The 14,213-nt window shown below is 40.7% G+C and overlaps 1 protein-coding gene across 1 annotated transcript; it reads left to right on the top strand.

Moving 5' to 3' along the window:
- Positions 1-12,560: 12,560 nt before the first annotated feature.
- On the top strand, positions 12,561-13,923 carry LOC135706868 (uncharacterized). The gene is made up of 2 exons (XM_065228542.1): positions 12,561-13,164; positions 13,232-13,923. Exons 1-2 carry the CDS (start codon positions 12,643-12,645, stop codon positions 13,427-13,429), a joined length of 720 nt encoding a protein of 239 aa, XP_065084614.1. The 5' UTR covers positions 12,561-12,642; the 3' UTR covers positions 13,430-13,923.
- The last annotated feature ends 290 nt before the right edge of the window (positions 13,924-14,213 follow it).

Below are 14,213 nucleotides of genomic sequence, written 5' to 3'. Positions count from 1 at the left end.
CATCGGGGGCAGAAAAGGTACCAGTGGTCTACAACAAGATGGTTCTGGAAATCCACAGCAACAGGCATCTATGGGTAGTGCTGATTAATATTTTAACAAAATCAACCCATAACCTGGTTCTAAATACTGAGCGTCCACCGGAAGGCCTTCCCGGATCAACCTTAATCTGGATTATTATGTATTTTTGATCAATGTAGGCCTTAATTATTCTCTGCAACTATATGAAATGTAGTAAATTAATGATTTTAGATATATAAGCGTTTCAAAGGCTCCAAGTGGTCACCAGATGATCCGCCGGAAGATCCGAAACATCCGTAAAATTTAGTGCTACATAAATTCGATCAAAGTAGGTCTTGATTTTTCTCTGCAACAATGAGAAATGTTGTAAACTGGTGATTTTTCATATGTTAGCTGTTCAATGGCTCCGAGTTATCACCAGATGGTCCGCTGGTAGATCCGGAACATCCGTAAAATGTATTGCTGCGTAAATTTGATTAAAGTAGGCCTTGATTTTGCTCTGCAACTACGTGAAATGTAGTAAAATCGTGATTTTTGTTATATTAGCTGTTCAATTGTTCCGAGTGGTCACGACATAACCCGCTGGAAGATCCGGAAAATCTGATACATTTATTGCTGTGCAAATTTGATCAAAGTAGGCCTTGATTTTACTCTGCAACTATGTGGTGTGTAGTAAAATGGTGATTTTAGATACATTAGCTGTTCAATGGCTCTGAGTAGTCACCAGGTGGTCCGTGAGAAGATCCGGAACATCCGTAAAATTGATTTATGTGTAAATTTTATCAAAGCAGGCCTTGCTTGTTCCCTGCAACTAAATGGAATGTAGTAAAATGGTGATTTTTTATATATTCGCTGGTCATTGGCTTCGAGTTATCACCAGGTGGTCCAGAAAATACGGAAAATCCGTAAAATTTATTACTGCGTAAATTTGATTTTGCTCTGCACCTATGTGATAAAATAACCTGAAAAAAGTTTCTTGGTACATACTTTCAAAAAACCCCCCGCCGACTGTAAAATGTCAGGAGCGACAGCACAATACCGAACAGCAGCTTTTTATCCCATCGGAACTCAAAAATAAGAACGGCTATTTCGTAGATATCCTCCACGGTTCCATGAATACCGAAGAAACCAAAAGAGCTAGCTGCCAGGACACCCAATTTTGTCCTGCCGCTCATCGGAGAAGTGATAATGATCTCCGTGGGCGAGCTACCAGTTACGCTAAATCGACGCTCAAATGCATTGTTTACAAAAGCTGATACGTCCCTTCGAAAAAGTAATCGAGAAATGTTATTTACGTTTCAGAAGGAATAATTTTTTTCAAGAACTGTGAACTTACATTCCATATAGGTATTCAAAATATGAAAATTATTCCGGACCGTTTCTTAACTTGTTTGTCTTAGAGATTTCGAATGCCTAAGTCACAGCATTGAAAAATGGGTCCAAAATCTCTAAAATTTATCCCGGAATCTTTTTTTTTCGATTTCCAGATGCTAGGTCCGAGAAGCATGCAAAATATTCTACACGGCAAATAAATCTAAATGTGAGTCCCGTTCACTAAAATTCGCATTTGAGTCAATTTTACTTAAATATGAGCAAATATCACTCATATTTGAATGACATTTATTCAAATATTTTGATTTACGGTTTAGCGACTTTGCAGTCTATTTAATTGATTATGAGAAAGTTTGACCATACTGAGAGTAAGCACATATCATCGGTAAGAGACGTGTGGCAGTGTTCGGAAAACCTCAAAAACTCAAAACTCTTGCATGAGTTTATGCGCGTATGAGTTTTGCCTTGCAAAATTCAACGTCACAAAAATCACCGATGAGTTTTCAGGTTCTAAAATTCATTTACTTATATTTTGGCGTTATTTATTGTTATTACTATTGTTTGTGCATCAAGGGTTGGATAACTAACAAAACATGCATAGCCATGGTATCAATTGACGTTTGAGTGGTTTTTATGGGTTTATAGTTGGAATGATTTTTCGACGTTGTTTTTTTTTTTTTTTTTTAATTCGTTAATTTTTCCAGGCTCATTTGCTGTAGCTTTGCGGAGCCGATATTCATTGTTTAAATAACAAAATTACTTAAAACTAACGTTAGTAAAGCGGAGGCCGATTACTCGCGGCTATCTCGAGGTTAGGGGTAACAAATTGTAACAAATGGATGGCAGGGTAGGGATTGTGAACACAAGGTTTGGAGAGCAATGTGCTCTTGATCTCGAACTAGGCGACACTCTGATGAAAAAGACAAACATGGGGGTACACCGATGGGCAACTAACAACTTGGGAGAACACAAGATGACACTAACTACTAAATCCTCAAATCTATCCGTTTTAAAAACACATAAATTAAATTCAAATAGTCGAGGTCTCGGCTCGCCAAGACATCTCTAACGGGTATCGCGGGTTGTTTTCCTCGGGCCCTGAGGGATATGGATAACTCAGATCTGGCAACACGGTGTAAGGTACATGACCAAACAACGTGCTCGATATCGTGATAACCACTGCCACACGCACATAAATTGCTGCCTGAGAGCCCAATTCGATAGAAATGCGAGTCTAACGAGCAGTGATTGGACATAAGCCTTGAAATAACGCGTATAAAGTCGCGGCTCATGTCCAACCCTTTGAACCATGGCTTGTTCGACACCTGAGGGAGAATAGAATGTAACCATCTTCCCAATTCACCATCATTCCATTTTTGTTGCCAACTGATGAGGACTTGCTGACGAGCAATGGAGAAAAATTCGTTGAAGGCGATTTGTCGCTCAAAAATATCGCCTTCCATAGCGCCCACCTTAGCCAATGAGTCCGCTTTCTCATTACCCGGAATTGAGCAATGAGATGGGACCCAAGCTAAGGTGATAGTATAGGAGCAGTTAGATAAAGCACTCAGTTTAGATCGTATTTCAGGCAGGAAATACGAGGAGTGCTTCATCGGCCTCATTGAACGAATAGCCTCCAATGAGCTAAGACTATCCGTAAAAATAAAATAATGGTCAGACGGTAGTGAGGCAATTCGCTCTACTGCGTAAAATATACCTGCGAGTTCCGCAACGTATACTGAGCATGGTTTCTGCAGTTTATAAGAGGCGCTATGAAATTGATTAAATACACCAAATCCAGTGGAAGCATTTATGGTTGACCCATCTGTGAAAAATCTTTTATCGTTACTTACATGGTGGTACTTGATTGCGAAAATTGAGGGAACAACCATCGACCGATGGTGATCTGGTATTCCATGGATTTCTTGCATCATGGTCAGATCAAAATTTACAGAGGAACTATAGAAGGCTTGAAAGCAATCACGATTGGAGATTAATGAAGAAGGACCAACCTCCAGCGTCATGTACTCATAGTACAAACTCATGAATCTTGTTTGAGGATTTCTGTCGAGTAGCTTCTCAAAATTTTCTATTACCAATGGGTTCATTACTTCACAACGGATAAGAAACCGGAAGGACAGTTCCACGAAACGATCTGTCAGTGGGAGAACACCCGCGAGTACTTCGAGGCTCATCGTATGCGTCGAGTGCATACAGCCAAGCGCGATTCGGAGGCAACGGTATTGAACCCGTTGCAGCTTCAAGATATGTGTTTTTGCCGCGGATTGAAAGCAGAAGCTACCGTACTCTAGAACCGACAAGATGGTTGTTCGATACAACCTGATCAGATCTTCCGGGTGTGCTCCCCACCAAGTTCCAGTAATTGTACGAAGAAAATTAATTCTTTGCTGGCATTTTTGTTTCAGATACGCAATATGTTTTCCCCATGTGCATTTGGAATCGAACCAGACACCTAAATACTTAAAAGAAATACTTTGAGTGATTGTTTTACCCATTAGCTGAAGCTGTAACTGTGCAGGATGGTGCTTCCTAGAAAAAACAACCAACTCAGTTTTCTCCGGAGAGAATTCGATACCCAGCTTCAAAGCCCAAGTAGACAAGTTGTCTAAGGTATCTTGCAATGGTCCTTGCAGGTCCGGTGCACTTGGCCCTATAACAGACACAACGCCGTCATCTGCAAGCTGCCTTAGCGAGCAATTTTCATCAAGACAACCATCAATGTCTTTGACATAAAAATTATAAAGAAGGGGGCTTAAACATGAGCCCTGGGGGAGACCCATGTAACTAATTCGTGAAGTTGTCGAGTTTCCATGAGAAAAGCTCATATATTTCTCAGACAACAAGTGGCTCAAATAGTTGTTCATAATTGGTGAAAGCCCACTATCGTGGAGTTTATCCGAAAGGACATCGATACAAACAGAATCAAAAGCCCCCTTAATGTCCAAGAAAACTGAACCCATTTGCTGTTTTTGCGCATAGGCCAGTTGAATTTCAGTTGAAAGCAACGCAAGACAGTCGCTCGTTCCTTTGCCTCTCCGAAACCCAAATTGCGTATCTGAAAGTAAACCATTCGACTCGACCCATTTGTCTAGACGAAAAAGAATCATTTTCTCCAACAATTTCCGTATACAGGACAGCATCGCGATGGGACGGTACGAGTTAAAATCCGACGCGGGTTTACCGGGTTTTCGAATGGCGATAACTCTTACTTGCCTCCAATCATCCGGAACAATGTTGTGCTCCAGAAATTGATTGAATAAGTTCAACAAGCGTCTCTTCGCGACGTCTGGGAGATTTTTGAGCAAGTTAAACTTGATTCTATCCATTCCTGGAGCTGAGTTGTTACATGAGAGGAGAGCAAGTGAGAATTCCACCATCGAAAACGGAGAATCTATTTCGTTATTACCCGACGGACGATCACGAACGTTGGTTTGTACCGGCACCGAATCCGGGCAAACTTTCAGCGCGAAGCTGAATATCCAACTGTCTGAGTACTCCTTGTCTTCGTTGACCGGTGATGACGCGTTTCGCATTCTCCTGCCGACATTCCAGAGTGTCCTCATGGAAGTCTCTCGCGACAAACCATCGACGAACCGACGCCAGTAACCGCGTTTCTTGGCTTTAATCAAGCCCTTGAAAGTTTTCTCGAGGTCGGTGTACCGCTCGAAATCCCCGACCTTACCGTGTTTGCGGAAGCGTTTAAACGCGGCGGACTTCTCGCTGTTCGCGTTGGTGCAATCCTTATCCCACCACGGAGTGAGAGGTCGTCTGCGAATGGAAACACCCGGAACGCGTTTCGTCTGTGCTTGAAGAGCGCAGTCAACGATAAGTCGCGATAAAAAGGAGTACTCATCCAGCGGAGGGAGTATCTCAACCGATTCAATACCACCGAGAACCGTGGCCGCAAATTTTTTCCAGTCGATGTTTTTCGTGAGGTCGTACGCGATGTCAACCGAGCGAGTGGAAGATGAACCATTGGTAATAGAAATTTTGATTGGCAAATGATCACTACCGTAGGGATCTTGGATTACTTTCCACGAGCAATCCAACGATAGTGAACTCGAACAAAGTGAGAGGTCTAATCTGCTTACTCTTGCTGGAGGTTTGGCTACTCGTGTTGCTTCCCCGGTGTTCAGAATTGTCATTTTGAAGATGTCGCACATGTCGTATATCAAGGTTGAGCGGTTGTCGTCGTACAGTTCCCCCCAGCCTGTACCGTGAGAGTTAAAATCTCCTAAGATCAACCGAGGCTCAGATAAAACTGAGCAGATATCTGAGAGACCTTGGCGAGAAATCGCAGTTCTCGGAGGAAAATATACTGAGGCAATACTGAGGCTTTTACCTCGAATATTTACCTGACACGCGACAACTTCAATGCCTGTCACGGAAGGCAGATCGATTCTATAAAAGGAATGGAGCTTATTAATCCCTAGAAGCACCCCTCCATACGAATCTGCTCGATCAAGGCGAATAATGTTAAAATCGTGGAAAGGGAGATCGGTGTCTGAAGAAAGCCATGTTTCACAAAGAGCAAATGCGTCACAAAGTGAGTTGTGAACTAAAAATTTGAATGCGTCAAGTTTCGGTATAAGACTTCTACAGTTCCACTGAAGAAGAGAGATCATATCTCCGACCTCATTCGGAAAATTATCCATCAAAAGATATGATCGATGCAAGGAAGGACCACCTAGAAGCTAGTTGCTTCAAAAGAGTTTTCACAAATGGAAGCACTAAATTAATAATGTTCCTAGTTGAGTCAGAGACGTTGAATATATTGAAGATGCTCTCCACAATTCCAGAAAACGTGAACATGGCATCATGTTCTTGCTGGTTATTTAGCTGATTTTCTGGCTGAAAAACTGGGATATCTGGGGTTTTAGATGATCCCGGAAGTGGCGGAAAGTCTTTGTTAAAATTACAAACTTGAAATCCCGGTGGTGGGGGTTTTGCTACATTTCCGCTACCTCTTAAATTTGTCAAGGTAGGTTGAGAGGCCTCTCTTACGAGGTTTTTGGGTGACGTTTGTTTTGGACCGCTTCCTCGTGTTGCCGTTAAAGACAAAAGGACTACTCTCACCAACCTCTGAGTCAGAGCCCTGATCATCATCTGGCAGGAGGTGGAATGTGTTGTTGCTTTTTGGGGTGGTTTGGGAAGATGAAGCGGTCGTTTTCAAAATTTCTGCTAACGAGCGCTTAGAGCGAGCTTGCAAGGACCGCTTTAGTTTTTCTCCCTGCTGTTTGTACTTCGGGCAATCACTCAGAGCATGCGGAGCATCCTTACAGTAAACGCATATTGGTGTAGCATGACAAGGACCCTCCGTATGCTCCTCCCCACATTGATCGCACCGCGGTTTGTTGGAACAAAAGTCCGCGGTGTGACCTAGTTGTTTGCATTTCAAGCAATTCATTACCCTCGGTACAAACAAGCGTACAGGTAGTCGAACCTTCCCAATTGTGACGTAGTCAGGTAATGCCGATCCTGAAAAGGTCACACGAAACGAATCTGAGAGGGTATACTTTTTGTTTGTGCCTATGTGCGACACTGACTGCAGTTGAATGCAGTCCAGTATCTTGACTTTCGGAAGGGCACGGTTTTTGAAAATGCCGAAAGATTCGACTTGCAGGAAATCCTCACAAGTCAGACTCGAATCGGTGACCACTCCTTCAATTTCTACGTCACAACTGGGGACGTAGACTCGATATTCGATCGAAAAAAGCTCACAGGCAACAATTCGGTTTGCCTGTTTCAGGTTATCAACGGTAACGCGCAGTTTGTTTGGCGTCACCTTAAAGATATCGGTTACGGCCGAAAAATGTTTTGTCAGATCCTTCGAAATCCGAGAAATATTCAAAGGTTTTTGTTTGGGCCGGAAGAAAACAACCCACGGACCTTTCGAGTCATCAGGGTAAGCCTTGTGGCGGGGGGTTTCTGATATTTTCGGGGGAAGGAGTGGAGTAGGGGGCACATAAGGACAAGGCGGCGATGGTGGACAAGGCGGCGATGGAGGAGAAGGGGGCTGTGGTAGAGATTTCACTTTTGGATAGGCTCCAGTGTTCTTGCTGGTGGTTTGATCAAGGTGCTCTTCGAGGGTATCCATTTCCTCAGAGCTATCAAGCTTTTCAAATGAGGGAGACTTTATTGACTCATCATCAGAGATGTCAAGCGACAGACCCCCGCCTTTATTTGTATCATCCATTGCGGTGACTTAAGATACCACCGCAACGGAATTGGTTGCAATCTTAGTTATTAAATGTTTATATTTTCCACAAATTTCAAATATATGGATTGAAATTGGAAAGGAAACAACAAGAAAAGGAAGTCAACACTGTGAGTGAATTGCTCAGTGTTAAAAAAATAAAAATAAAATAAAATATGTGCAAAAAAAAACTAAATAAGATAATGAATAATAATAAAAATAATAATTTGTAAGAAAGGAAATTCAACGCTGCAGGGGGATTACTTAATATTAGCAAATCAAAAACCAAACAAAAAAAAATTATTTACAAAAAAAAAAAAAAAAAAAAAAAGAATTAGGCTGAGAAAAAAATTAACTTATCTCTATATGCCGGGATGGCGCGTTTACAAACTCCACTGTGCGATGAAGCAGAGATGATCGCTCTATTGTTGCAGCACGTGGCTTAGCACAAAGGGCACCGTCCGGTCTGTATAGACCGTATCTGCAGTTCTGCTGCTTCGTTGTACGGTGTATACGGGTGATGACCTTTTGATGCCGTATGATGCGATGTCTAGGTGGTGGTTGATAGTTTTACCGTTGGACAATCCAATCTTCAGACTCGGCTGAGATGGTTGCTTCCTCCGGGGAACGTTTATGTCCGCCTGTGGCACTGCACACCTGAAGGTGTAAAAAAAAAAACCCGGATCGGGGAGAGAAAAAAAATCCACTTTTTTCCGAAAAACACTTTTGCGGCGGCGGGAGAGTAGCGTAAGCAAACTTGCTCTGTCGAACGTTCGACGAGGAATGTTTTCGACGTTGTGAGTGTGAGTGCGTGAATATGCATGAATATCTCAAGCGTGAATTTTGTTTGCCACATTCGCACGCGAGTTTACTCTCGCAAGGAGACTCAATTTATGAGATTTGAGAACACTGCGTGTGTGTGAGAAAATTTGCGAATAAATCTAAGGGCACCGGTGGGATTCGAACCCACAATTACCATTTATTCATATATGAGTGACATTTACGCATCTTTGAGTAAAAAATTTCTCATTCTTGTGACCTACGTTTTTGCGAATTTAAGGGGGTATTCCCGATCTTTTTTTTTCAAAAAATCAAATTTTTTTTTTCACGTTTTTTTGTACTTTAGACTATATACTTTCATCCCCCCAAGCCGTTTTCCGATTAGCGAATTCGGTGTCCAGGCATAGCTGACTAATGGTAAGAACCCCCAAAATGGTTTTAACTAAAGTCAAAACTTTAAACGCGTTTTTCTCGAAACCACATTTTTTTTATCGGGCGAAGATTTTTCTCAGAAACTATAAGATATATTGACTTGAATCTTTGCGCATTTTGTTCCTTATTAAATTCTTTGGAGCTTCTCCCACTTTCAGCCAAAAATATTAACATTTAACATTGTTTGAAGCACCTTAAAGCTGCAAAAAAGCGGGCTAAAAATCGCCTGTTTTTTCATATGGCCGCCATTTTGTTAATTTGCAAGATTTTTTGCTGCCAACGGGAGAAGCTCCAGAGAATCTTATGCAGATTATTAATTTCATCACGAAATCTGTTTCAGATGAAGCCGTTCCAGAGAAAAGTCTTCGCCCGTCCAGGCGTTTGCGGCGAACAGGGGTCTGTTTGCCGCCATTTTGTGACGTCAATAATGTCTTTTTTTATGTCGAAAAAAAATTATTTGTAAACTTTAATGTTCAATAAACAAGAATCCCAAAGAGTTAGGCGCATTACTATTCATTTTCCTTGAAAAAAAATTAATTGAAAAACATGCCGAACTTGACTCAAATATGAGTCAGATTAATTTGCCGCGTGCATTCACGATCTTTTCATCTTGGAAAATTTTCCTCGTTTCACAATAATGAGATTTCTTCTTGGACCGCTATCTAGAAAAATAGTGTAGGTCCTTGAGCAATTTGAGGTGTTTCAAAAGTTTCTATATCCGAGGTCTTTAAAATTGATAGTCTAAAAAATGGCAACATTTGTCTTATAATTATTATTTGATTACCTAATAAGGTATAAAGGTGATGCAAATAATATTTTCATTTTATGTCCGACATCACTCAAATAGGTCGAGGAGGGGCAAATATTAAATAACGAAAATGAAATAAATTTACGTACAAGCAACTCATTTAATGATAAATTCATAAATTAATAATAACACATAAAATATTTTGTGTACTTTAAGGATAAAGCGCAGAGTAGAAAACGATTTTTAAATCGTTTCATCATCAAATTTGCATTAGCCATAATCATGGTGACCAGCAAATCCCAATTTGAAATTTCCCGCGGTTTTCCCGGAATTTTGGTGATATTCCCGGTTGTTCTGAGATCGAAGAATTCATCCTAAGATTCGTTTCGAAAAAACTTACTGAAACTTCCTTACACACTCCTTGCATTCTATTTAGAATTAGTCTGAATATTCCTTATAATTTTCATGCAATTCTCCTAAGAATTGTCATACAATTCTGCTCACAATTATCCTGGAGCTCTCCACTAAATTCATTCTGAAAATTCACTTGGAATTCTCCTCAGAATACCCTTCAGAATTCTTCTCGAGATGCTCTTGGAATTAAACTCGGAATTCTCATAAAACTCATCTCAGAATTCCTTTGGAATTGTTCCCTCAAAATTCTATTCCCTTGGTATATATCGTGAGATCCTTGAAACTCTCTTTAGAGTTCACTTGATACGGTAGAGCGCTACTTCGTCGTAATCGCCCATTTCCGTTCTATCGATCAGAAAAGATCAATAATTTTATCAATGATTTCACCGTGCACTAATCAATAATAGGTTTGTTCCGATGCGTTAGTTCATTAGCCACAACATACATCGTATTAGAGCGCATAGTATGAATATTTACGCTCATTGTTCTCAAAACAAAAGAAGCGCTCCTAGATAATCCCCTTTTTCTACGTTTATCCGTATGACGAAGAAAATCTAATAGCGTTTCAATGCGTTTGGACGGAATTCAAACTCGAAGGACGAATTTAGAATCAAGAAGCAGTATTAGATTTTGAACAATATCTCAACAATGTGTGACTCTTTATCACATCCAACGGTACGTACGGAAGGGTGAATAAATTTAGAAGTCATCTTTGTCAGAAATATTCTATTTTTGGTTCAAACTCGTTCAAAAAAGAGAGGTAAAACGCGGGTTGTGCTTAGTAGGACGGAAATTAGATCAAAAAACCCTATTACCTTAAATTTTCAAAGAATTTTCTTCGAATCGCCATTATTTTTCTTATTTTGAATATTCATTTGAAATGACCCGGGAATCCACTCCACAATCGTCATGAATTTTCCAAAAGAACTACCTAACGATTCTAATCTAAACGTCTGAAGTCCCACAAATGACTGGGAGTTCTAGTGAAACCTTTCTTAGAGTTCTTAAAAAAGATCTATTGATATTTTTCTCTAAAAAACATTGCTGTTATGTGCAGAATTCATCCTAAAATATTTTCAATATTTTGTATCCTGAAAACCATTTTCCAGTCCAGGGGTCTTGCAATTGTTTAAAGGTCCAGAATCTTATTTTTCCCGGTTTGTCATCGAAATTCACCGACTTTTCCCGATTTTTTCCCGGCGATTTCGAATTCGCGCCTTTTTCCTGGTTTTTCTGAACTCCTGGTTCACTGTAAAATAAATAAAAAATAATTTTTCGAGACAAATTTATGGGATCGGTAAAACATTATTTGTTTTATTTTAAAGGAGCATGAAAAATGCTCAGGATGGGTTGTGATTGTGAGTTTATACAATTTCTCGAAGTGGGTTGCAGTCAACGAAATATTGTAACCATTTTTTCCCGATCAATAAATGTCCCAAGTAGCAATGGGGGTTCTATGAGGGTTCTGCAGACTATGATTTAGACTTGTTGTAGCATGCTTTAAAACCGTGAACCAACCCAGGGCTGAAAGTCTCCGTAATAAAGATATAAAATAAGATAGATAGAACAAGGCAAATCCGCCTTGACAACGGCCATTTGTGGATTCCATCAACCTTGTCCTTAAGCTCTTTCTCTTTCTTCCTGTTACAACCAAAAAAATGGGCAATTTTGACAGTTCATTTGGCTACACTTTGAAAAATCTTCACGTTTGATTTACGTGAAAACATAGGTGGTTTTCGTCCACCCTATTGTTCACATAACTTTGACCGGAATTACTTCGATTATCTACATACCGTTCAGTATGTGAGAGTTTACGACCTACCACCAGAAATCCCGGATAGCGATCTAGCATTGATGCTAGGGAAATACGGTGATGTAAAGCGTGTAGTACGGGAGAAATTTCCGGCTGTCTTGGGCCTCGATATGCTGACAGGTGTACGGAGAATCTACGTGGACGTAAAAAAGGAGATTCCCAACTCGCAGCATATCCTCTATCGGAAGGGATCGTAGAACAAAAAAATGTGTTGTCTTTGTACGATGGAGGGTTATCGGATGAACTCCTGTCCCAAGCGGAAGGAACGGAAGCAGCCAGTATCAGTGCCGAGATTTGTCATTGTCTTTGATAGACTTTCCCGCGATATTGACAAAACTGTTATTCACTTAGTCACTGATAGACTTGATCCTCGAAAAAACCTTTGTCAAAATCTCATTAATTTTTTCGTCTATGACAAAGATTCACCTTGTAGCAAAAAGTGTAATTTCATGCATTCTGAGTTACATTATTGTTATCCAAGCAGCTCAGGGTCAGGACGTAGATGCTTGTTTTGTTTAACGGCTACATATAATAGTTTCATTCATCGCCCAGAATAGGTGTAAATACGGGAAATGGCACTAATGTTGGCCTATGGAAAAATCTGCTATTTATCAATTTTATCTAGATGAACGCGTCATTGGGACGGTACTAATGCATATTTTTAGTCGATTGCTGAATTTATGTATGGGCCAAATTAGGGGCATTTAGACCGACATTGCATTCATTATCCCTTCCATCCACTGTGAATTGATATAAATCTACATTGAACGTAAAAAGAAGCCGTACATCACTACCACATACTTTTCCTTAACCATCTTTTCAGACGACGACAACGACGCTGACGAGCTGGACACACCAGATCCACAAATTCAAAGAGAGATTACCTCCATGCTGCGTCCCAGAACTGCCCAGGCGCTTCTGCAATTAATACATGGTGGTCACCCTCTGGGACAGATCATATTCGATCCCAACAGTCCCATCCACGAACAAAGCGGCATAGTCAAATTTAACAACATTCGCTACTATGCGCTCGGTCAAAACCGTCGATTGGTGAAAGCGCGTCTAGCGGAGCAGATTTTCCGTGATATGGTGTTGGGCGAAATGCGAAAAATTGTTACCGACATATTCCCAAATGTCGACAATCCCTTGAAGCTGGATGTCGACGCAGAAGTGATCTTTGCTCAGGATGACTTTCCTCTGAACCATGTGGTGTCGTATGCCCTGCACAAACTGCAGGAACAGTGGGCCATAGATGGGTATACGCTACCGGATTATCGACCAAAGGCACGAAAGCTGAAAAAAGTTGGTGATGGAATTCCTGGTCCTCGATGTGTGCCGAAACGAACGCGAGGTGTTGAAGATCTGCCCGTAATTGCGCCCGAAATGAATCCAACATGTTTACTTACTTACGTAAGTATCCACCGCTATCCTCTTTTTATCGACTGTCTAACTATAAAGCGTGCACTATCAATTTCAGATGCGACCTCTGGCCAAATATGAGGAACAGCAGCTGAAACAGGGTGCAGCCATTCCCTGGTTTATCTACAAGCTCACTGTCGACGGCGAGGAATTCAAGGGAGAAGCTTCATCGAAGAAGCAGGCCCGCCGGAATGCCGCCGCTCAGGCTTGCGGCGCACTGTTCGGTGTTCAATTTGCCGAACCCGATGACTATTGAAATTCTGTAATGTATCCGAGTTGACACACTATGGACACAAAGATCCATACACTCTTATGGCTTTTGAAAACTCGGACGAAAGTTTTTTCCTCCTTTTTTCACATTTCAGTTAGCACGACGTAATTTGTTAATGTTAATGGATTCGATTTTTTAAGAGAATACTATCTTCTTTGTTACGCAAGTAAAACATGTGTTATTTAATTTTGGGTTTTCCGAAGAAGCAAACGAAAAGCATTTAATGGCTCATGCGGAGTAAACCACGTAGACACTTGCGGGGACGGGGGTTGGCGAGTATTAAACCTCCTCCGGACACTTTTCAAACAACACCGCAGAAGTAACAGAGAGATCCTACTAAAAATGGCCAAAGTCATTGTAAACAGTGGTCGAAAATTTTTAAATGTCCTTTAGTCATGAATTTGTAAACCATGTCCGTAATATTGCATGTTTTTTTTCCAATTCCGGGATTTTTGTTTAAATTTTCCCGCGACTTATAACTTGAAGCCATCACGGACAAAGTCTAAAATCAAAATAATAACGAAATGGTATGAAATAGTGTTCTCAACATCAATATGAATACAAATTTTGATATCAGTTTGTTGATATATTAATAACTTGAAGTGAAAACAAAATACCCTGGGCATTGGCATAACCTTGAGGATTGCTTAACTGCAACTAGGTCCCAGCGCTTGTCTGTATCTTTACATTTTGAAAGATGCACACTTGTGATGCCAGTTGTGATGTAGCGGACCAAAAGTCTGTTGGGATAACTACCAAAATTATAATA

Source organism: Ochlerotatus camptorhynchus, unplaced genomic scaffold (assembly GCF_037179485.1).
Source record: "Ochlerotatus camptorhynchus isolate MF236.1 unplaced genomic scaffold, CSIRO-AGI_Acam_v1.1 ptg000293l, whole genome shotgun sequence".
Taxonomy (NCBI): domain Eukaryota; kingdom Metazoa; phylum Arthropoda; class Insecta; order Diptera; family Culicidae; genus Ochlerotatus; species Ochlerotatus camptorhynchus.
This window is presented reverse-complemented; position numbering and strand designations above follow the sequence as displayed.